This window comes from Salmo salar, chromosome 27, assembly GCF_965601325.2.
Source record: "Salmo salar chromosome 27, fSalSal1, whole genome shotgun sequence".
NCBI lineage: Eukaryota > Metazoa > Chordata > Actinopteri > Salmoniformes > Salmonidae > Salmo > Salmo salar.
This window is the reverse complement of record NC_138317.1, coordinates 7,494,919-7,518,760: the sequence shown is the minus strand read 5'-3', so window position 1 is coordinate 7,518,760 and position 23,842 is coordinate 7,494,919. Positions and strand designations below refer to the sequence as shown.

Here is a 23,842-nt window from a genome sequence, read left to right as displayed (position 1 = left end):
CTGCCATGTTCCAGGGTGAGATGAGAACAGCAGAGCAGGAAGTTCTATAATTACCCATGTAGAATGAGCAGAGTCACCGCTGTCTGTCTCACTGAAGGGATACATTAGGACTGCATGTCATTAGAGCCATCGCTCAGTTAGACAGTAGGCTTTGTGCTGCTGAGCTCTAATTTCTTTGGGAGATAGTGTATGTGAGCTATCGACACTCTATTAAACAGGCCATTCCATTTTGTGGGGCATACATTATACAGTGCATTCGAATAGTATTCAGACCATTTCACTTTTTCCACATTTTGTTTTTACGTTACAGCCTGATTCTAAAATATGACAAAGCGAAAACAGGTTGTTTTGACATTTTTGCTAACTTATTACAAATAAAAAAATGGATACCTTGTTTACGTAAGTATTCAGACCCTTTGCTATGAGACTCGAAATTGAGCTCAGGTGCATCCTGTTTCTATTGATCATCCTTGAGATGTTTCTACAAGTTGATTGGAGTCCACCTGTGGTAAATTAAATTGATTGGACATGATTTGGAAAGGCACACACCTGTCTATATAAGGTCCCACAGTGCATGTCCGAGCAAAAACCAAGCCATGAGGTCCAAGGAATTGTCCATGGAGCTCCAAGACAGGATTGTGTTGAGGCACGGATCTGGCGAAGGCTACCAAAACATTTCTGCAGCATTGAATGTCCCCAAGAACACAGTGGCCTCCATCTTAAATGGAAAAAGTTGGCTGGCTACCCAGCCAAACTGATAAATCTGTCGTTCTGCCCCTGAACAAGGCAGTTAACCAACTGTTCCTAGGCCGTCATTGAAAATAAGAATTTGTTCTTAACTGACTTGCCTAGTTAAATAAAGGTGTAAAAAAAAAAGGGCCTTGGTCAGGGAGGTGACCAAGAACCCGATGGTTACTCTGACAGAGCTCCAGAGTTTCTCTGTGGAGATGGGAGAACCTGTTTTTGCTTTGTCATTATGGGGTGCCCAAGAACAGAAAGGCAACCTGCCTAAGTGACTACAGACCCGTAAGCACTCACGTCCGTAGCCATAAAGTGCTTTGAAAGGTTGGTAATGGCTCACATCAACACCATTATCCCAGAAACCCTAGACCCACTCAATTTGCATACTTCCCAAACAGATCCACAGATGATGCAATCTCTATTGCACCCCTCTTTTACGCTGCTGCTACTCTCTGTTTATCATATATGCATAGTCACTTTAACTATCTATTCATGTACATACTACCTCAATTGGGCCGACCAACCAGTGCTCCCGCACATTGGCTAACCGGGCTATCTGCATTGTGTCCCACCCACCACCCGCCAACCCCTCTTTTACGCTACTGCTACTCTCTGTTCATCATATATGCATAGTCACTTTAACCAAATCTACATGTACATACTACCTCAATCAGCCTGACTAACCGGTGCCTGTATGTAGCCTCGCTACTTTTATAGCCTCGCTACTGTATATAGCCTGTCTTTTTACTGTTGTTTTATTTCTTTATTGTTCACCTAATTCCTTTTTTGCACTATTGGTTAGAGCCTGCATTTCACTGTAAGGTCTATTCCTGTTGTATTCGGTGCACGTGACAAATAAACTTTGATTTGATTTGTTGTGTGCAGATTGATAAAAAATATAACATTTTATCCATTTTAGAATAAGGCTGTAACGTAACAAATTGTGGAAAAAGTCAAGGGGTCTGTAGCTCAGTTTGTATTATATATTTTATACAGTCTTTTTTGCTCATCTTTATCAAGGGTCCAATAATTTTGGACCCCACTGTATGTGTGTGTGATAGCCTATCCATGTACAGGCTCACCTTTAGAATAAATGTATTGTGAATTAGGTGAAATTGCTGTGCAATCTATGTGATCAAATAGTTGCACAGTATATGAAATAATTCTACAGACCTCTTCTCTATTGCTGTTCGGAGTGCATAGATAAAGTGATTGTACACTACATGACCAAAGGAATTTTTGGACACCTGCTCGTCGAGCATCTCATTCCAAAATCATGGGCATTAATGTGGAGTTGGTCCCCCCTTTGCTGCTATAACAGCCTCCACTCTTCTGGGAAGGCTTTCCACTCGGTGTTGGAACATTGCTGCGGGGACTTGCTTCCATTCAGCCACAAGAACATTAGTGAGGTCAGGCACTGATGTTGGTCGATTAGGCCTGGCTCGCAGTCAGCGTTCCAATTCATCCCAAAGGTGTTCGATGGGGTTGAGGTCAGGGCTCTGTGCAGGCCAGTCAAGTTCTTCCACACCGGTCTCGACAAACCATTTCTGTTATGGACCTCGCTTTGTGCACGGGTGCATTGTCATGTTGAAACAGGGCCTTCCCCAAACTGTTGCCACAAAGTTGTAAGCACAGAATCGTCTAGAATGTTACTGTATGCTGTAGCATTAAGATTTCCATTCACTGGAACTAAGGGGCCTAGCCCGAACTATGAAAAACAGTCCCAGACCATTATTCCTCCACTTCACGGCTGAGCCGTTGTTGTTCCGAGACGTTTCCACAATAACAGCACTTACAGTTGACCGGGACAGCTCCAGCAAGGCAGAAATTTGACGAACTGACTTGCTGGAAAGGTGGCATCCTATGACGGTGCCACGTTGAAAGTCACTGAGGTCTTCAGTAAGGCCATTCTACTGCCAATGTTTGTCTATGGAGATTGCATGGCTGTGTGCTATATTTTATACACTTGTCAGCAACGTGTGTGGCTGAAATAGGCAAATCCACTAATTTGAAGGGGTGCCCACATACTTTTGTATATAGTGTATATAATTTTCACCCTTTTTCCACGCAGTTTCTGCGGGTGCAGGAGAGGATGAGTGTTCAGGAGGAGCTGGACAAACTGCTCTTCCTCATCTCAGATCAGTCCCTGTCTCTACTGCCAGAGTACCACCAGAGAATCAAGGTATGTCTGACTTCCATTGTCTTAATGCACATCCAATATTCAATTAAAAACTATTCATACAGTAGGTTTCTTCCTCGGTTCCTGCCTTCTATGGAGTTTTTCCTATGGAGTTTTTCCTAGCCACTGTGCTTCTGCCTCTGCATTGCTTGCTCTTTGGGGTTTTAGGCTGGGTATCTGTAAAGCACTTTTTGACAACTGCTGATGTAAAAAGACTTTAGAAAATACATTTCATTTGATTTAAGGTGTAATATGCAGAAATCGCTCCGCCATTTCCTAGTTGCTAAAATCCTAATAGTTTCCCTTATTTCAGTTTGTGACAAAACAAGCTGTCATTGTGTAGAGAATCATTGTACCGTCTAAACCGCTGTGAAATATATTTTCCAGAACCAAAATTATTGTATTTTCAGCTGTTTGAAGCTGGTGTAGTGAACCAAAAGTAAAATACTAAATTTAATTATGAGAAGCATAGAAATAGCACACACAGAACATATCTACTTTGCTTTCAAAGAGAATGACAGATCTATAACTCACATTTCTGTGTGAATTTGGTTGTCGCCCCAAAAAGTGACACATTGTAGCTTTAACTAGTTCATACACATGCAGAGCTCTAAAGTAACATTTTCCATTGGGTGCACCGGTGCTCCCAACTTTAAAAAGTTAGGAGCAAAGCATATAATTTAGAAGCAGCAGAAAATGTTAATTTATTTAATAGATTGAGATATAGCATATGTACATTATAGCTACTTCTGAAGCTCATGTTGTGCCCTAGAAACTAATATTTAACCCTGTAAATACATTTGTTTAATATAAAACGCTCAAATGTTGACACAAATACCTGTATCTGTGCCCCCAGATGTTTGGACATACTGGTAAAGTTACCAGGTTGTTAGCTAGATAGCTAATGAGGTAACAAACATGACTGAACAAGGTGTAAAACAAATGGTTAACGGCTCGTGAAATGTTTTGGAAGTGCCCGCAACATGGTTTATGAATGTAAAATGCTTAAAATGTACCTAAAAACATGAATAATTGATCATCTCTGACGTAAAAGCCTACAAAGTTGCCTGCCATTATGTCAGATCGTGACATTGAGTTCAAATACATTTTTAACTGACCAAATTAAGAATTGTTGTTAACGCACTGCAAAAATGTGTGTGGACCAGAAAGAGGCTCTCTTGCAATGAGGAATTACCATCGTCAGAGAAGTTATAAAACATATCTGCAGATCATTTTTGTCTGGAGCTCAAAAATCTGTAGTAACAGTATGCAAATCAGGGAGCCAAATGAACGACTTGTTCAAAGATCCAATTCTGTTCCCGACATTCACCAAAAATATCTATTTAAAAACAGCCTTTCGTTCGCAAACGATCCATCACCATGTAACACTAGTGTAATAAAGGCATTATCCTCCATCCCCAGGTGCTCCAGTCCCTGCAGTACGTGGACAATAGCGGTGCTGTGCAGCTGAAGGGCAGGGTGGCCTGCCAGATCAGTAGCCATGAGCTGCTCCTCACAGAGCTACTGTTTGAGAATGCCCTGAGTCCCCTGGCCCCTGAGGAGAGCGCCGCCCTGCTGTCCTGTCTGGTCTTTCAACAGAAGACCCAGGTGGAGCCCCACATCACCAACACACTGCAGGAGGTATGGGGGAACTGGGGGGGAGGTTTGGGTTTAGGGGGAGAGGTGGAGAGGGGTAGGGATGAGAGTGTGAGAGAATGCATTTCCTTGGTTCCTTGGGTCCTTTTTTTTGCCTCTTCAAAACTTATTGAATGAGAAGATCAGAGGTCACTCCCCTCTGACCTCATCCAATGGGTTTTGAGGAGAGAGGACGCAAGGAATTTAATGAAATGCAATTGAGATTCTCCCTGTGTGTTGGGGTGGTAGAATGTGCTTGGTTGTCTACTGGGGTAGGGTTGAGGTTACACTTTTGTGTTTTTGTGTCTGTCCCCTATGTGTTATAGTTGTGAAGGTTGTGCAACAATTTTTTTCTCCCCCATCTACACTCAGTACCCCATAATGACAAAATGAAAACATGTTTTTAGAAATATTTGTCAATTTATTGAAAATGAAATTCAGAAATATCTCATATACATAAATATTCACACCCCTTAGTGAATGCTTTGCAGAAGCACGTTTGGAAGTGATTATAGCTGTGGGTTTTGCATCAAATGCAAAATGAATCATACCGGCTGTATTTCTGTATTGTGAAAGTTATATATCTTAACTTGATTGCTGACATACAAATAAATGTGGGACTATATCAACAATGGACTAATGAAACAAATACCAACAAATAGTTTTTGGTTTGTGATTTCCTTTAAAACCTCTTATGGATCCCTTCACGCACCAATCCCTTTAGCGGGATTGATTTGACAATATCCAGTGAAATGGCAGCGCGCCAAATTCAAACTACAGGTATATCAATATTCAACATTCACGAAAATATATGTGTAATACATCAAAATAAAGCTTAACTTCTTGTTAATCCAGCCGCTGTGTCAGATTTCAAAAAGGCTTTATGGCGAAAGCAGACCATGCGATTATCTGAGGACAGCCCCCCGCATACAAACACATGAAAATTATTTCAACTAAGCAGGTGCGCCACAAAAGTCAGAAATAGCGATATAATTAATGCCTTACCTTTGATGATCTTCTTCTGTTGAGACTCCAAAATGTCCCAGAAACATCACAAATGGTCCATTTGTTCGATAATGTCCTTCTTTATGTCCCAAAAATGTCAATTTATTTGGCGCGTTTCATTCAGAAATACACCGGTTTCAACTCGCCCAACATGCCTACAAAGTATCTAAGAAGTTACCTGTAAACTTGGTCCAAACATTTCAAACAACGTTCCTAATCCAACCTCAGGTACCCTAAAACGTAAATAATCGATACAATTTAAGACGGAATAAACTGTTTCTAATACCAGATAACAACAACGTGAAGTGCGTTCCAGTTCACGCGCACCAAAACAGTAGAGTCCACCTGGAGTGACACTTACAATGAATAGCCCTACTTCTTCATTTCTCAAAAGAAAAACATCAACCAATTTCTAAAGACTGTTGACATCTAGTGGAAGCCATAGGAACTGCAACCAGGTTCCTCATAAATAGGGCTTCCCATGGAAAACACAATGACCTCAAAAATGTTTTTCCCTGGATGGATTGTGCTCGGGGTTTTGCCTGCCAAATCAGTTCTGTTATACTCACAGACATTATTCTAACAGTTTTAGAAACTTCAGAGTGTTTTCTATCCAAATCTGCTAATTATATGCATATCCTAGCTTCTGGGCCTGAGTAGCAGGCAGTTTACTTTGGGCACGCTTTTCATCCGGACGTGAAAATACTGCCCCCTAGGCCAAAGAGTAACACTGCAAAAAAAATGTGGCAAAGAAATAAACTTTTTGCCCTGAATACGAAGCATTATTGTTTGGGGAATATTTTCAAACAGGATGCATGTTTTGGAATATTTTTATTCTGTACACGGTTCCTTTTTAATTTTTATTTCACCTTTATTTAACTAGGCAAGTCAGTTAAGAGCAAATTCTTATTTTCAATGACGGCCTAGGAACAGTGGGTTAACTGCCTTGTTCAGGGGCAGAACGACAGATTTGTACCTTGTCAGCTCGGGGATTCGATCTTGCAACCTTTTGGTTACTAGCCCAATGCTCTAACCACTAGGCTACCCTGCCGCCCGCTTTTCACTCTGTCATTTAGGTTAGTACTGTGGAGTAACTACAATGTTGTTGATCCATCCTCCATTTTCTCATATCACAACCATTAAACTCTGTAACTGTTTTAAAATCACCATTGGCCTAATGGTGAAATCCCTGAGCAGTATCCTTCCTCTCCAGCAGCTGAGTTAGAAAGGACGCCTGTATCGTTGTCGTGACTGGGTGTATTGATATACCATCCAAAGTGTCATTAATAACAGGATATGCTCAAAAGGATATTCAGTGTGCTTTTTACACATCTGCCAATCGGTCTTTGTGGTTTAATCTGTGTTTTAAAATCACTGCTCGATTGAGGGACCTTACATATAATTGTAAGTGTGGGGTTACAGAGATGGGATTGTCATAAAGAAATCATGTTAAACACTATTATTGAACATGGAATGAGTCCATGTAACTTATTATGGAATTTGTTAAGCACATTTTTACTCCTGAACTTATTTAGGCTTGCCATAACAAGTGGTTGAATACTCATTGACTCAGCTTTCAATTTTGTATTCAATTGTAAATCATTCTACAAACAAAATTCCACCTTGACATTATGGAGTATTGTGTGAAGATCAGTAACACAACATCTCATTTAAATCTATTTTTAATTCAGGCTGTAACACAACAAAATGTGGAGAAAGTAAAGGGGTGTGAATACTTTCTGAAAGCACTAACTATACATTTCAATGTGTCATCTGTAATGTACATGGATGGAGGATGGACATGTTGGCTTCTGAGTTTTAGTAGTACCAGCCTAGCCGCGCCACTGGTGACACACACACTGGTTTGAGCTCAGGCTAGACGCACACAGCTGTCTTACCCCGCAGCAAGGGCGCCACACCCGATACACACTCCCCTGAACACAGCCCTGAAACATGGAAGTGCTCTAAAGAGGGCTGAATTAGTGATGGGCGAGGCGAGAGCCATGTCTGGAGTGGTTTATAAAGGTGCCATCCAAGGGGCGAGCAGCAAGGAACAGTGATCACTGACAGGGAAAACAATCACCCAACACAGGTAACAGGGCTCCGAGTGGGATTTCAGATGACGTGCAGCTTAACACTTAACAGAGGGGAGGCTGAGGTTGAAGTGGAGTGGGCAAAGTAAGGCGGATGTGATTGGAAAGTGTCACGTGTTTAAGTGCTCCTTGTATGACTAATCTGTATCTGTCTGCCTTTCTCTATCCTTCCTCCTCTCTCTCGCTCTCAATCTCTACTCTTCTCTGTCCTTCTCCTTGTATTAACCCACTTTTGACCGTGCCCCATTACTACCTCCCTAATTACTACCTCATATCACTCTCCTCTCTCTCTCCTTTCTTTCTCTTTCTTTCTTTGCCCTTCTCCTTACATTACCCCACTCTGTCTGTGTGCCCCGTCTATTACTTTCTTCTTTTGCCACATCTCTCCCTCCCTCTCTCCTTTCCTCTCTCCCATAGGGTATTGAGAGAGTGCTGGCAGTGGCCCAGCGTATTGGGGAACTGCAGAGGGACTGTGGGATAACCCAGACAGCTGAAGAATTTGTGGGCCAGTTCAAGTTTGGCCTGACCGAAGTGGTATACTGCTGGGCCAGAGGCATGGTGAGTGGCGTAAGCTAACTGTAATTTTAGACTCTTCTTGATTGACCTCATTTCAATCAAGACACTCGTGGACAGTTTCCTGGACACAGAATAAGCCTAGTCCTGGACCGAAAAGCATGTCCATTTTAAAGTACTTTGTACTCCAGAACTAGGCTTAATCCCATGTCCTGGAACCTGGCCCCTCAAAGCTCCATGAACCTGGCTCCTCAAAACTCCATAAACCTGGCCCCAAAAAGATCTTCACCAGGAGCTAGGTTTCTATCCAATTGGGGGGGCATCAATTATCTGCAGATAAGTGATAAAAAGATTATCCGAAGATGGTAATTCCTCAGTGCAGAAACAATATATTGAGGAGAGAGCCTCATTCTGGTCCACGCAAATTTTTTCGGTGAGTTAAATTGACAAAGGTAGGCAACGTTTTAAGTTTTACATTAGAGATTGACAATTTTTTCATGGTTTTAGGTACATTTCTAAGCATTACTGAATGAAGAGCCATTTGGGAGCCAAATGAACAGCTCTTTTAGGTGAATGGAGCCAAGTGATCCGGGTCACAGAAAAGACTCTAAATGCCCATCACTGTGCAACAGAGCTCAAAGGGGACACTGGTGTCTTAAAAGGGCAATGATATACACAACATGACCAAAAGTATGTGGACAACACCTCGTCAAACATCTCATTCCAAATTCATGGGCATTAATATGTAGTTGGTCCCCCCTTTGCTGCTTTAACAGCCTTCACTCTTCTGGAAAGGCTTTCTATTAGACGTTGGAACATTGCTGCGGGGTCATGTGTCACCGAATATGTCGTACTCTTCGGCGAATATGTCGTATGTGAGAGAGAAGGACCAAGGCGCAGCGGGATTGTGGATGCTCATGTTTTAATTCAAAAAAGGAGTAAAGCATCCACTGGAAAAACAATGCACACGACAGGAACAGTCTTACAGGCATACAAAAACGCAGTGCAAGAACAATTCCCCACAACCCCAAAGACAAACACACACACCTATATAGGACTTCCAATCAAAGGCAACTATACACACCTGCCTTCAATTGGAAGTCCCAATCACCAACACAACATTCAACAAACACAAACCACCTGCCACATCCTGACCAAGACTAAGCAATACGCCCTCTGCTGGTCAGGACGTGACAGTACCCCCCCCCCCCCCCCCCCTCAAGGTGCAGACTCCGGGATGCACCTAAAAAAGAAAAACACAAGAAAATCCCCAATACCCCAACAAAACCAACAAACAATAACCCCTAAACAAAAAAGGGAGGGAAGGGAGGGTGGCTGCCGTCACCGACGGCACTGTGCTACACCCCCCCTCCCCAACCCACCTATATTCTGGAGGTGGCTCCGGTTCTGGCAGCTCGGGGCAGTCTGGTCACTCTGGCAGCTCCGGTCAGTCTGGCCACTCTGGCAGCTCCGGCAGTCTGGCCACTCTGGCAGCTCCGGTCAGTCTGGCCACTCTGGCAGCTCCGGTCAGTCTGGCCACTCTGGCAGCTCCGGTCAGTCTGGCCACTCTGGCAGCTCCGGTCAGTCTGGCCACTCTGGCAGCTCCGGTCAGTCTGGCCACTCTGGCAGCTCCGGTCAGTCTGGCCACTCTGGCAGCTCCGGGCAGTCTGGCCACTCTGGCAGCTCCGGGCAGTCTGGCAGCTCCGGGCAGTCTGGCAGCTCCGGGCAGTCTGGCCACTCTGGCAGCTCCGGGCAGTCTGGCCACTCTGGCAGCTCCGGGCAGTCTGGCCACTCTGGCAGCTCCGGGCAGTCTGGCCACTCTGGCAGCTCCGGTCAGTCTGGCCACTCTGGCAGCTCCGGGCAGTCTGGCCACTCTGGCAGCTCCGGGCAGTCTGGCAGCTCCGGGCAGTCTGGCAGCTCCGGGCAGTCTGGCAGCTCCGGGCAGTCTGGCCACTCTGGCAGCTCCGGGCAGTCTGGCCACTCTGGCAGCTCCGGGCAGTCTGGCCACTCTGGCAGCTCCGGGCAGTCTGGCCACTCTGGCAGCTCCGGGCAGTCTGGCCACTCTGGCAGCTCCGGGCAGTCTGGCCACTCTGGCAGCTCCGGGCAGTCTGGCCATTCTGGCAGCTCCGGGCAGTCTGGCCATTCTGGCAGCTCCGGGCAGTCTGGCAGCTCCGGGCAGTCTGGCCGCTCTGGCAGTTCCGGGCAGTCTGGCCGCTCTGGCAGTTCCGGGCAGTCTGGCCGCTCTGGCATCTCCTGGCAGTCGGGCCGCTCTGGCGGCTCCTGACTGGCGGGCGGCTCTGGCGGCTCCTGACTGGCGGGCGGCTCTGGCGGCTCCTGACTGGCGGGCGGCTCTGGCGGCTCCTGACTGGCGGGCGGCTCTGGCGACGTACGACTGGCGGGCGGCTCTGGCGACTTACGACTGGCGGGCGGCTCTGGCGACTTACGACTGGCGGGCGGCTCTGGCGACTTACGACTGGCGGGCGGCTCTGGCGACTTACGACTGGCGGGCGGCTCTGGCGACTTACGACTGGCGGTCGGCTCTGGCGACTTACGACTGGCGGGCGGCTCTGGCGACTTACGACTGGCGGGCGGCTCTGGCGACTTACGACTGGCGGGCGGCTCTGGCGACTTACGACTGGCGGGCGGCTCTGGCGACTGTTGACTGGCGGGCGGCTCTGGCGACTGTTGACTGGCGGGCGGCTCTGGCGACTGTTGACTGGCGGGCGGCTCTGGCGACTGTTGACTGGCGGGCGGCTCTGGCGACTGTTGACTGGCGGGCGGCTCTGGCGACTGTTGACTGGCGGGCAGCTCTGGTGACTGTTGACTGGCACTCCAGTCTTGCCCCGTCAAACAGCCCTTGTGCCCCCCCCCCTAAAGAAATCTTGGGGGTGCCTCTCGGTCTCCCTTACCCGTCGTGTTCCCCAGTCCGCGCCAGACTTCTTCCGCTGCTTGGTCCTGGTTTGGTGGGGAATTCTGTCACCGAATATGTCGTACTCTTCGGCGAATATGTCGTATGTGAGAGAGAAGGACCAAGGCGCAGCGGGATTGTGGATGCTCATGTTTTAATTCAAAAAAGGAGTAAAGCATCCACTGGAAAAACAATGCACATGACAGGAACAGTCTTACAGGCATACAAAAACGCAGTGCAAGAACAATTCCCCACAACCCCAAAGACAAACACACACACCTATATAGGACTTCCAATCAAAGGCAACTATACACACCTGCCTTCAATTGGAAGTCCCAATCACCAACACAACATTCAACAAACACAAACCACCTGCCACATCCTGACCAAGACTAAGCAATACGCCCTCTGCTGGTCAGGACGTGACATCATGCTTCCATTCAGCCAGAAGCGCATTGGTGAGGTCGGGTACTGATGTTGGGTGATAAGGCCTGGCTCGCAGTCGGCGTTCCAATTTAACCCAAAGGTGTTCCATGGGTTTGAGGTCAGGGCTCTTGACAAACCATTTCTGTATGGACCTTGCTTTGTGCACGGGGGCATTATCATGCTGAAACCGGAAAGGACCTTCCCCAAACTGTTGCCACAAAGTTAGAAGCACAGTATCGTCTAGAATGTCATTGTATGCTGTAGCGTTATGATGAAAAACATCCCCAAACCATTATTCCTCCATTATCCCGCACTTTGCATTGGTGCAGGTAGCGTTCTCCTGCCCATCCTGCCAGATGGTGAAGCGTGATTAATCACTTCAGAGAACGAGCTTCCACTGCTGCAGAGTCCAATGGCGGCGAGCTTTCCACCACTCTTGGCTTCTGTGCGGCTGCTCAGCCATGGAAACCCATTTCATAAATCTCCCGACAAACAGTTCTTGTGCTGACGTTGCTTCCAGAGGCAGTTTGGAACTCTGTAGTGAGTGTTGCAACCGAGTACAGGCAATTTTTGAGCTTGTATGGCCTACCACTTCACGGCTGAGCCGTTGTTGCTCATAGACGTTTCCACTTCACAATAACAGCACTTACAGTTCACCGTGGCAGCTCTAGCAGGGCAGAAATTTGACGAACTGACTTGTTGGAAAGGTGGCATCCTATGACGGTGCCACGTTGAAAGTCACTGAGCTCTTCGGTAAGGCCATTCTACTGCCAATGTTTGTCTATGGAGATTGCATGGCTGTGTGCTCGATTTTATACACCTGTCAACAACAGATGTGGCTGAAATAGCCGAATCCACAAATTTGAAGGGGTGTCCACATACTTTTGTATATATAGTGTACTTTGTAATATTTTTTTTATTTATATTTATAATAAGTTAATAATAATGATAACAATCAGGATGTTGTGTCCAATGGGGTAAATGCAGATGGATAAACCCCATGTTTCAGCCTGTGTACATGTTATAGCCACTATGCTACAGGTGATGAAGCTTATTGCTAATAACACATCTAATAGACTCCATGCATGGTCCAATATGCTAAAATAATTCTAACTGCGTTTTCACCAATATGTTTTGGGGCTTTTAAAAAGTCATCAGAACGGAGCTTCTCAGACTGAAATTGGCCGAACTCACAGTTTAATACATGTACAAAATGATCCCTAAAAGCACGATGGTCATGACTTTCTTACATGAAAGGGGAGGTTAACTTGGCTCCAGACAATCGATCTGAGATCGACTTAAGTTTCAGTCATGGGATTAGTTTTTTATTTAATCCCTGCTTCCACCACCCTGTGAAGTTCTTCATAACTTATTTCTTCTGTAGTCTAATTATCTGCATGGTTTCCCGAGTCGTAGTGGTACGACCACACATAGTGTTGTCGAGTGACACCAAGTTTAGTTCGATACGATGGTTATTATATCAATATTTGTGCATGAAGGCACTTCCACCGCCATTTCTCGCATAATTAATTTTACCGACATAAAAAGATCCCACCATGTCGAACGAACAAATGATCTGTCGGCATTTATGAAACTTCCTGTTTCCATCACAGCCGTCGTGATTTTTTTAATACGGTATGACTTTACTCATAAAAATTGTGGATGGAAACGTGGTTACTGATGATGGTCTTTTCAACACACAAGTTCGTACCAAATTATTGCCTGATGATCTTCTGAACTTCCTAATACCTTTCTGATTTCAGTTACTTCAAACCATATTTCCTTCAAATTGAAATACTGTCAAAACTACTGGCAGATTGATTTGAAATAGACTGTCATAGCCCCTTTCAAAAAAACGTTAACATTTGCTTTGATTACATCGCCTTTTTTACTTAATGGAGTCGCAATTTTTTTTAGATATATAAAAAATGGGGTCATGGGCCAAAAACGTTTGGGGACCCCTGCTGTACTTTATCTTAACTTTAAACTAACTAGTATATGTCACACCTTAGAGAGCCTTTAGGGGTGATTTGGGTGGGCATTCTAGTTTTTCTATTTCTTTGTTGGCCGGGTATGGTTCCCAATCAGAGGCAGCTGTCTATCGTTGTCTCTGATTGGGGATCATACTTAGGCAGCCTTTTTTCCCACCTTAGTTTGTGGGATCTTTTTTTTGGTACTGTGCTGTATGCCCTACTGAACGTTACGTTTTCGTTTGTATTTGTTTTGTTTCGGTGTTCATTTAATACATTTAAAATGTACGCCTACCACGCTGCACCTTGGTCCGATCCTTCAATCAACGAACGCAACAGTATCCCTACTTCCTAGCCTATTTATTTAAAAAGAGATGCAGAGTGTCGGGGTGGCAGGTAGCCTAGTGGTTAGAGCATTGGGCCAGTAACCGAACGGTTTCTAGATCTAATCTCCGAGCTGACAAGGTAAAAAGCTGTCGTTCTGTCCCTGAATAAGACCGTTAACCCACTGTTTCTAGGTGTTTCTAGGCCGTCATTGTAAATAACAATTTGTTCTTAACTGACTTGCCTTGTAAAATAAAAGTAAAAAATACAGGGGAGACCAAGAAGGCAGCAGTCCTGTACTCAACTGTGTCTAAATTAACTGGTACATTTTCCTATTTCCTACCCCAGCCATTTGCAGAGATTGCGCAGTTAACAGACGTCCAGGAGGGCACGGTGGTGCGCTGCATCCAGAGACTAGACGAGGTGCTGAAGGAGGTGCGCCAGGCAGCACGCATCGTGGGAGACTCGGTCTTGGGCAGCAAGATGGAGAAGGCCTCCCTGGCCATTCGCAGAGACATCGTGTTCACTGCTTCGCTCTACACACACTGAGATGAGAATGGGGGGGGGGGGAAGAGGGAGAGAGAGAGAGGGTGTAGATAGTGTTTGCATTGTAGGTGAAAGAGTGTGGAGAGGATGTAGGTACGGTATTGTAGGTGAGAGAGTGCCAAGGTGCCTGAGCCAAGTCCCAAGCTCGATCAATGTGTGTGAGCATGGTGGGAGAACGGGTGAGTGTATGAGGGAGGGGTGTGTTTGTGTGCACGTTTGTGTGCGAGTGTATGGACATACTATTGTTTACGTGAGTCCTAATTAAATTCCTTGACATGGAAAGGGAATGCTCTTAAACAAATCAGACCAAAGTAGTAATGATGATGAAATTATTTGTAATTTATTGTACAGTAATAAAATCCACTGTGGACTACCATTTTAGAGTGCTTTGATTTTAGCAATTGTCCCCCAAGGGCTCCTGTGATTATGTCTGAGTAAGTGGCTGTATGCATGAGTTTGACATTGGTTTAAACATTATGACACTGCTAACTATTGCCCTTGCTGTATACTGTAGGAACAACAATCTGTACATATCCTATTCTGTGAAACAATGTCATTTACAGTCAACTATCTAACCCTAATCAAAGTCATGATCCCTTCTAGACTCATGCTCATGTTATGACAGCAAGATGATTCTCAAAACTTCCTACAGCATCCACGGGTATAAAGAGTTGTCAGCATAGCATAAAAAGTATTCAAATCCAATATCCGGTCACCTCTTTAAAAGGTTTGTGTCGGATTTTCCAGCTCAGTGGCATATGTATTTCCAGTCTCGGCTGTCTCTTTAAGACAACGATAGCTTTGTGTCTGATTAATTCAATGTAACGAGAGATGCATTGGAGAAACCTATTTTCCGCTGTAACTGATGTACCAGCTACAGAGAGTGTGAAAAAGCTTGACATTTCTTTCCTATTGGTCATGATCATCGGATAATCCAATTGGCGGTTATCATATACTAAAGTTATAACGTGATACCGTTATTATAGGCAACGGATGTGGGGATTTAAAAAAAAAAATGGATTTAAATTAGCTGGAAATTAAGTCATCATTTTTCTGTTAGAGGGTTTACCAGAAGTCGTATTGGAGGAATAAGAATATTTACATTACATTGTTTGGAGGGGAGTTTTATTCTGACTGCACGAAATGTCTGAAAAACACGGTAAGCTTTTTTTCTCTTGTTCTGTTGCGTCTTTAATGTCAGCACTGTAATTGATAATTGAGCCAATTCTTCACCTCCCCCGCTGTCTATTCTCTCTGTTGGATTGTGATAAATGTGTACATTTGGGATAATTATTTGACTATAGGTTGTTTTGGTGTTTTTTGTTGTTGTGGTGCATAACTAACAATTGGCTACTTGGTGACGTATGCTATCTCTGTTTTCATCTCTGTTTTCACCTCCCCATGTCAACATCTCTGACAAACTCATCCTTCTATTTATCTGCATGCCCTACATCTGTAGTCTGCTATGTTTTTTTATTCCCAATAGGGTACGCTCTATTTAATTGCCTATGCATGTACATTTATTTAAATAACTACAATGAAATAAGGGTTTGTGTGCGTGTGTTTCCCTGAGTGTGGGTGGATTTGCGTGCGTTTGTACAGTGTATCAGGGCGAAGAAACGAGAGCGTGTGATGTTAACATAAGAAATGCAGCACAATAATTTGCTTCATTTCTCTTTTTAACTCCCCTGGATTCATTGTATCCTAGGAGGTTACCAAGGTAAGAGCCATGCTACTGAGTGAGATGCCTCCCTAATTCTAAATGAAACCCTATAGCACAGAAACAGGTTTCGGTTGGAAAAGCCCTGTATAGAGGCCCGCCGTGCATGTTCATGGCATGCACATCACCCCAATGAATGAAGTTTATAGGCTATATAGCTGTATCATGTGATAGACAGACAGCTGAGGTTTTCTTTTATGTATTGAATAGACAGAACATTGTAATCCAATATGGATGATAAGACATGCCAGATATAATCGTATTGTTCATTATGGAGAGATGGCAACAGATATAGGACTATTCCCCCTCTCAAAGGAATCGGCTAATCTTAATTATTGACACCCAAAGAAATCCTATCATAATTTGACTAGAGATCTACAACATAAGACATTTGGAATGCTCAAACAATATATGTTCTTTGATGTTCTTTGAGTAGTATGCTATCTGGTATATGCCTTAGTTGTGAATGGGCCATTAATTCAAACAGTCAATGAAAATATACATTAGTGCATTAGGAGTTCATATGGATCTGATAGTGAACTATCACATATCCCCCATCCATCCACTATAACCCTTCCTTTCTTCACTGTTGTCCTCTCCTTTTTCACTTGACTATGTCTCCCATTGCATCCTATGAAACAGATTTCCCTGTTTCACATTCAGTTCCTGATGTGCGCCATGTACCCTTGAAAGGTGTCCCTCCCGCTGTGTCAGGATCCCATCCCCCTTCTGTGTCTGAGTGGTCTTACTTTGGCTGTGGTGACAGTGTTAGTGGGTTATGTAATGGTGTGTGTATCCCCAAGCACAACTCTCTCTCTCTGTCTCTCTCTGTCTGCCTCATCAACTGCTGAGTAGGCTAGTCAGCATGCTGTGTATTGCTGTACTGTACAAAGTCAACCTGGCTACTGTGTGAACGTGGTGCTTTTTGTTTCTCTTTGTGTGTGAAATGTATTCAACATTTTCACACTACATACGTTCGTGTGATTTACATACCCGTAGGTGACAAACCTATTATAGTGCTTGTATTGCGTAAGCGGTGACCAAAATGTCAGAGTGATGGCTAGTTAGATAACATTTCTGCCGACTCTTCACTCACTCACTCACTCACTCACTCACTCACTCACATATTTATTTCTCTCTCTAATTTCTTTCCATCTCTTCCACTCTCAGGTCTGGAGGACTCCAATCGGCAGGCCATGTCCCAACCCATGCAGCAAATGCAGCCCCCTCCATACCTTCCCTCCCAGGACCCTAACATGGGCCAACAACACCCCAACATGCAGCACCCCAACATGCAGCACCCCAACATGCAGCACCCCAACATGCAGCACCCCAACATGCAGCACCCCAACATGCAGCACCCCAACATGCAGCACCCCAACATGGGCCCTCCGCCCGGCTGTGGCCTCCAGCCCAACTACCCCCCTCCACCCCCGCCCCCTGGCTCCGATGGCTACCAGGAGACCCAGTTCCACAATGGCTCCTACGGACACCCAGGGGCCCCACAGGGCTACACAGTCCAGACCCAGGGCCCGGGAGGGGGGGTCCCACACGCCCCTGTAGGGTATTTTCAACCAGGATACCCTCTCCAGCTGCAGCCCTGCACAGCCTATGTTCCTGTCTACCCCATGGCGTCGGTGAGTCAGTGTATTCATCTACGATAGCAGTAATTATTCCAAAGCATTTTGTGTTTGCCGAAAAGAGAACGAAGCATATGAGGGTGGTATGCTCACCTGAATCTTTAGAACACCGGTGCTGGGTGGGCAAAAATATACAAGAACGGAAAGGCCCGCACAAGGTATAATGCTGCTCCCCAGTGTTTTACTTCTGCACCATGATACATTCTGTAAGGGATAATCAACAAGGGGTTAATGCTCTAGAATGCCCTTCAAGCCAATCAGAAACAAGTATTCAACTATGCCATGGCATATGTTTTTGTATCATCATAATGCAGTAGTAAATCACTGTGGAGCGGACGCAGCATTATAGTGACCTGGCATTTCCTTTCTTAATCGAATGGAGAATGAGTCACCCACACAGCCAATTTCCATTGGTTCTTAGATTAAGGCTGTGGAAAGTAAACATTGGTTTGCTGCTCTTGAGGGGTACAGAGAAATCCCAAAAGGCTTTTCCAAGGTCAGTGGCCATGAAGAGATCAAGCATCTCACCGTAGGAGTACTGGTTTTGGATCAGTTTTGCCATGTAGATCACAATGAATAAGATTACATGGACAAGGGGGGACCTGATCCTAGATAAGCACTCCTACTCTGAGATGTTTGATACATCTCTCTCTCTCTCTCTCTCTCTTTCACTCTCTCACTGACTCTCTCACTCAGGGACAGCCCTACCAGGGGATGCCCCAGGGTCAGATGGGCATGCAGATGCCCCATGGCATCGCCCTGATGGAGCCCCGGCGCCCGCCTCACGACTACCTGCCAATCGCTGTGCTCACCACCGTCTGCTGCTTCTGGCCCACAGGAATCATAGCCATCATCAAGGCAGTACAGGTTGGTGTTAGGCTAGCACAGAATTGTCTGCACAATATGTTTGTTAGCTAGCCAGTAATTTTTTGTGAAATTATTGATTGTTTTGTTGTTTCTCTGTTTTACCGTATTATGTTTATTTATTATATGCTGGCTTTGTTGGTTAGCCTGATCGCTATGCACAAGACTCTACAACAGTCTACATCATGTAATTGCAGCGTTGTTTACACAGGCTAAAATTGATTTTTGCAATGGGCTTCCTACCGATTTGTTTGAGTTGAGCTAAACTGACAGCCAGGCATAGATAGCCCTGCAAACCTGGGTCTTGAACCATTAGTATTGTTATTGTTATGGTTGTTTAATTTAAGGCCTGATAAACTGTCTTTTGTGGCTTTTTGTGTGAGTATGTGCGGTTGTCAACACCACTCTCTCCCTCTCTCAACTAAATTCATAAACGGCATGAAATAGATTCTATAAATATGGCCAAGCACTCCAAAAACCATAGTTTGTGAGGGGAAAAAACATTCTCTCTCTCTCCCTCCTTCCCTCCCTCAGGTGCGTACAGCAGTGGCCAGGGGGGACATGGTGACGGCAGAGATAGCGTCCCGCGAGGCGCGTAACTTCTCCTTCATCAGCCTGGCGGTGGGCATTGCCTCCATCGTCCTGTGTACCATCCTCACCGTGGTAGTCATCATCGCCTCCCAACACCATGACGATGACTGGGAACCCTAATACCTAACGCAGTGTGGCATCATGGGATATGTAGCTTTGGGTGGAGATTGAAGAATAAGAGCACCGGAATTCACTCTCTGAAACTGGTATGTTATATTGGGGTATATATATATATATATATATATATGCACCCTGTGTACTGTATATACAGTACTGACCTGACCTACTGACTACTAATGGGTTGAGAACCAATCACACTTATATTCAATTGCCAAAACAAATAGGTACACATTATTTGCCAGTATTACTTACCATTTACACTCGGATATAATAGCGCTCCATAGCACTTATGGGGGAAACAGAGTACATACACAGAGGCATTAAAGGGCAATTACACCACATTTCAACCTCATTTTCATTATCTATAGCACAGTACCAGTGTCTACATTTGTGAAAATGTTGCATGACATCATCAAAAGTACAAAGAAATAACAACTGTGATTTTCAAAAACTATGAGATTCACAGTGATGTGGGGAGTAAGAAAATGCCCTCCCTCTGGCTAGAAACTCATTGCAGGTTTTGAAAATCACAGTTTTTCTTACTTTTACTCCTGCCTTGTGATGTCACAGAATAATTTTTAGGACCTTCTTCTCTTTTTAACCACAGATCATAGAAACGTGCAATTTTCACATATGTAGACACTGGTATGGTGCTGGAGATAATGAATATGAGGTTGAAAAGTGGCAGAATTGCCCTTTAACTATGAATTACAGATTAATTTATGGTCCCCTTGAACCTAGGTAGACCAAACCATGGATCACACTGTATCTTGATAAACTATTTAAGCCTTCACAAAACTGCCAAATAGATCACAAATCATGACTGACATTAGTGCCATATATAATTAGTATTGTGTAAAGAGGTTGTTTTGAATTACTTCTAATATAAATACTTTTATTGAATTGTGTTTAGTCATTTATAGTTTTTGATTTATGATTTTCATAAACACCCGCCATCTAACGATAGTATTTTTAAAATATTGATTAAATGGATAGTATAAATTATAGTATAAGACTGCCAAACAGACGTAGGTATGGAGGGATACAAATGATCAGTATTCATTTTACACACAATCAAATGGAAAGTAAATGAAGACATATTGTCTTATTATGAGATTAATATATGAAAATTGTGAAAAAAGATGGAGATTTTTCTCGTTGGATGAATGACATCTCTATTTAAAGTTGTGCTGATGGAGGGATACACCATAGGGTGTACTGTGTCGGTGTCTTTTTCCCCGCCTTTTTTTTACATGACATGGACTTTTTTAGCTACAAATTGTTTGTTGCATAAGATTGTTTAATACTTGTTCACTTTATTTATTTATGTATTTATGTATATTATAATTTATTAGTTTATTTATAATATTTATTTTTCATAGATTATTAGCATGTCACCATTGTGTTTTAGTTGAAATCAATAGTTTATTGTATCCCTATTGGCCTAGAAAACCTTAACTAAACTCAGCAAAAAAAGAAACGTCCTCTCACTGTCAACTGCGTTTATTTTCAGAAAACTTAACATGTGTAAATATTTGTATGAATATAAGATTCAACAACTGAGACATAAACTGAACAAGTTCCACAGACATGTGACTAACAGAAATGGAATAATGTGTCCCTGACCAAAGGGGGGGTTAAAATCAAAAGTAACAGTCAGTATATGGTGTGGCCACCAGCTGCATTAAGTACTGCAGTGTTGCCAGTTCTTGCTGTGAGATGTTACCCCACTTTTCCACCAAGGCACCTGCAAGTTTCCTGACATTCCCTAGCCCTCACCCTCTGATTCAACAGGTCCCAGACGTGCTCAATGGGATTGAGATCCAGGCTCTTCGCTGGCCATGGCAGAACACTGACATTCCTGTCTTGCAGGAAATCACGCACAGAACGAGCAGTATGGCTGGTGGCATTGTCATGCTGGAGGGTCATGTCAGGATGAGCTTGCATCATGTGGATGAGGGAGGAGGATGTCTTCCCTGTAACGCACAGCGTTGAGATTTCTTGCAATGACAACAAGCTCAGTCCGATGATGCTGTGACATCGCCCCAGACCATGACGGACCCTCCAACTCCAAATCGATCCCGCTCCAGAGTACAGGCCTCGGTGTAATGCTCATTCCTTCGACGATAAACGCGAATCCGACCATCACCCCTGGTGAGAGAAAACCGCGACTCGTCAGTGAAGAGCAATTTTTGCCAGTCCTGTCTGGTCCAGTGACGGTGGGTTTGTGCCCATAGGCGACGTTGTTGCCGGTGATGTCTGGTGAGGACCTGTCTAACAACAGACCTACAAGCCCTCAGTCCAGCCACTCTCAGCCTATTGCGGACAGTCTGAGCACTGATGAAGGGATTGTGCGTTCCAGGTGTAACTCGGGCAGTTGTTGTTGCCATCCTGTACCTGTTCCGCAGGTGTGATGTTCGGATGTACCGATCCTGTGCAGGTGTTATTACACGTGGTCTGCCACTGCGAGGACGATCAGCTGTCCGTCCTGTCTCCCTGTAGCGCTGTCTTAGGCGTCTCACAGTACGGACATTGCAATTTATTGCCTTCGCCACATCTGCAGTCCTCATGCCTCCTTGCAGCATGCCTAAGGCACGTTCACGCAGGGACCCTGGGCATCTTTCTTTTGGTGTTTTTCAGAGTCAGTAGAAAGGCCTCTTTAGCGTCCTAATTTTTCATAACTGTGACCTTAATTGCCTAACGTCTGTAAGCTGTTAGTGTCTTAACGACCGTTCCACAGGTGGATGCTCATTAATTGTTTATGGTTCATTGAACAAGCATGGGAAACAGTGTTTAAACCCTTTACAATGAAGATCTGTGAAGTTATTTGGATATTTACAAATTATCTTTGAAAGACAAGGTCCTTAAAAAGGGACGTTTCTTTTTTTGCTGAGTTTACATTACATTTGATGACGTTTGTGATGACTTGCACTTCCCAGCGTTGACATAGCACAGAAACTGACATAATTACTTTGTACACCTTGGCTAATGTCAGCAGGCTTAGAATTGTTTTTATACACTCCAATAGAAAATTGTATAATTGTAGAAATAGACACATTTAGAACAAAAGTTGCTTGTCTAATTGAAGTGGTTGATCCATTTTCTAATTCCATATAGAGTAAAGTATTGCAGTACTAAGAAAAGAAAGCTACACATTTGATGGAAAGTGCTTGGATGGACGCAAAATAATAAAAAAAAAAAAATAATTATATAAAGGGCTAGTGCAGTGTAAATTTGAGAAATTGCAGCTTTTGCAAAGAATGTTTTGCTAATATTAATGGTTTTAATAGCCAATAAAATAGTATTATCTTAGTTAATAGTTTATCAGAGTAAAAGGTTGTAGACAAAGAACTTATATGCTACAGACAATACTCTGTAATGCATGCCATTGTGAGACATTATTACAATTCTCTCAGCTTTACCCTAATTGTCTTATCTGATAGTAAGGGTTGCGTCAAACACATTTGCTCTCTAATCTAGCCTATCACTTTATGAGGTGTGCTGCCCCGTGTAAGAGAGCCAAGAGGGCTGTCGTGTAACAGCGTGAGCTAGAATGACCTGAGACGGAATCAGTGAAGCAGAAATACTGATGGTGGCACTGAAAACGAATGTCTCTGAGGAGGGAGAAAAAAATCTATGCCTAATAATACAGTACACTAGCATTTTACTCTCCTCAACTTGTTTCTATTACCCCAAGCCCCCTCTATGTCTCTCTGTCTCTCTTTCTGATGTCCATTGCAAAATTGGGACTGTAGTTATCAACATATCTCTAATCTGCTTCTCTTTTTTCTTCTGTTTTCAATTCCTATGATAAAGTTATTCAGAGATATAGAAAATGTATTGTTTCTCGTGAAGGACCATGATTACAGATTTGAATATTGTATTAGGGTGTATGACATTTTATTCCAAAAGTATTATTAAATTATTATTACTACTATGGTTATTATTCTGTTACATGGAAATCACTTTTACATTTGATTATCATTACTATATTTATAATGTACATTGTATTTGGAGAATATGTTCTTATTCTGATAACACGGTGTTCTAGAAATATGTTGAGTGCAAAGTAAACACAGTACTGTGACCCGTAGTGCTGTTACTCACCTCTATACAAGAGAAGTATTGGTATGGAATGTTCTTATGCTTTTTAGGCTCACTCCTAGCATATCTAGTTGTTTAGATCTACACTGTGCTTTTCCCACATACTTGTTTTGTGAGGCAGTTCTATGTCATTGAAGATGACAGGCTTGCTACTGCTTCTTTGCAGTATTGATACCTTTTCTCTGAGCTTGTAAATGTAATAGATTGCCATTTTCAAATTGGCTGGCGAATCACAGTGTACATGTACTTTTCTTGGGGTTTATTTCTGTTCATGGATATTACACATGCATCTGTTGTGTATGAATTGTTTGAATAAAATGTTTTTTTTGTTGTGCAAGAGTAGGTAACAGTGATGTGTACTCTACAGCTATCTCGCTCTCTGTCTTTCACTCTCTCCCACTCTCTCTCTGTGGCCTTTCCACTCCCTACATCTCTTAGGTGCTTATTTATAGTTGGCCCGGAT

At 43.8% G+C, this 23,842-nt stretch overlaps 2 protein-coding genes across 3 annotated transcripts in view; both read left to right on the top strand.

The window, feature by feature from the left end:
• The window catches only part of LOC106588514 (superkiller complex protein 2), a 44,580-nt gene extending 29,864 nt beyond the window's left edge, over window positions 1-14,716 (top strand). The window contains exons 26-29 of the mRNA XM_014177624.3: window positions 2,813-2,923; window positions 4,343-4,561; window positions 8,071-8,211; window positions 14,143-14,716. Coding sequence (XP_014033099.3) covers window positions 2,813-2,923; window positions 4,343-4,561; window positions 8,071-8,211; window positions 14,143-14,343 — 672 coding nt within the window. The 3' untranslated portion in view covers window positions 14,344-14,716. The remainder of the gene's footprint in view (window positions 1-2,812; window positions 2,924-4,342; window positions 4,562-8,070; window positions 8,212-14,142) is intronic.
• Window positions 14,717-14,990: 274 nt separating this feature from the next.
• On the top strand, window positions 14,991-23,721 carry LOC106588517 (proline-rich transmembrane protein 1). Of its 2 annotated transcripts, XM_014177628.3 has the most exons (5): window positions 14,991-15,499; window positions 16,049-16,060; window positions 17,231-17,697; window positions 18,397-18,567; window positions 19,099-23,721. In XM_014177628.3, the coding sequence occupies exons 1-5, from the start codon at window positions 15,484-15,486 to the stop codon at window positions 19,273-19,275; spliced, it is 843 nt and encodes a 280-aa protein (XP_014033103.1). In that variant the 5' UTR covers window positions 14,991-15,483; the 3' UTR covers window positions 19,276-23,721. The 2 variants fall into 2 exon arrangements, with proteins under 2 accessions (XP_014033103.1, XP_014033104.1); XM_014177629.3 differs by lacking the exon at window positions 16,049-16,060.
• Window positions 23,722-23,842: the final 121 nt, after the last annotated feature.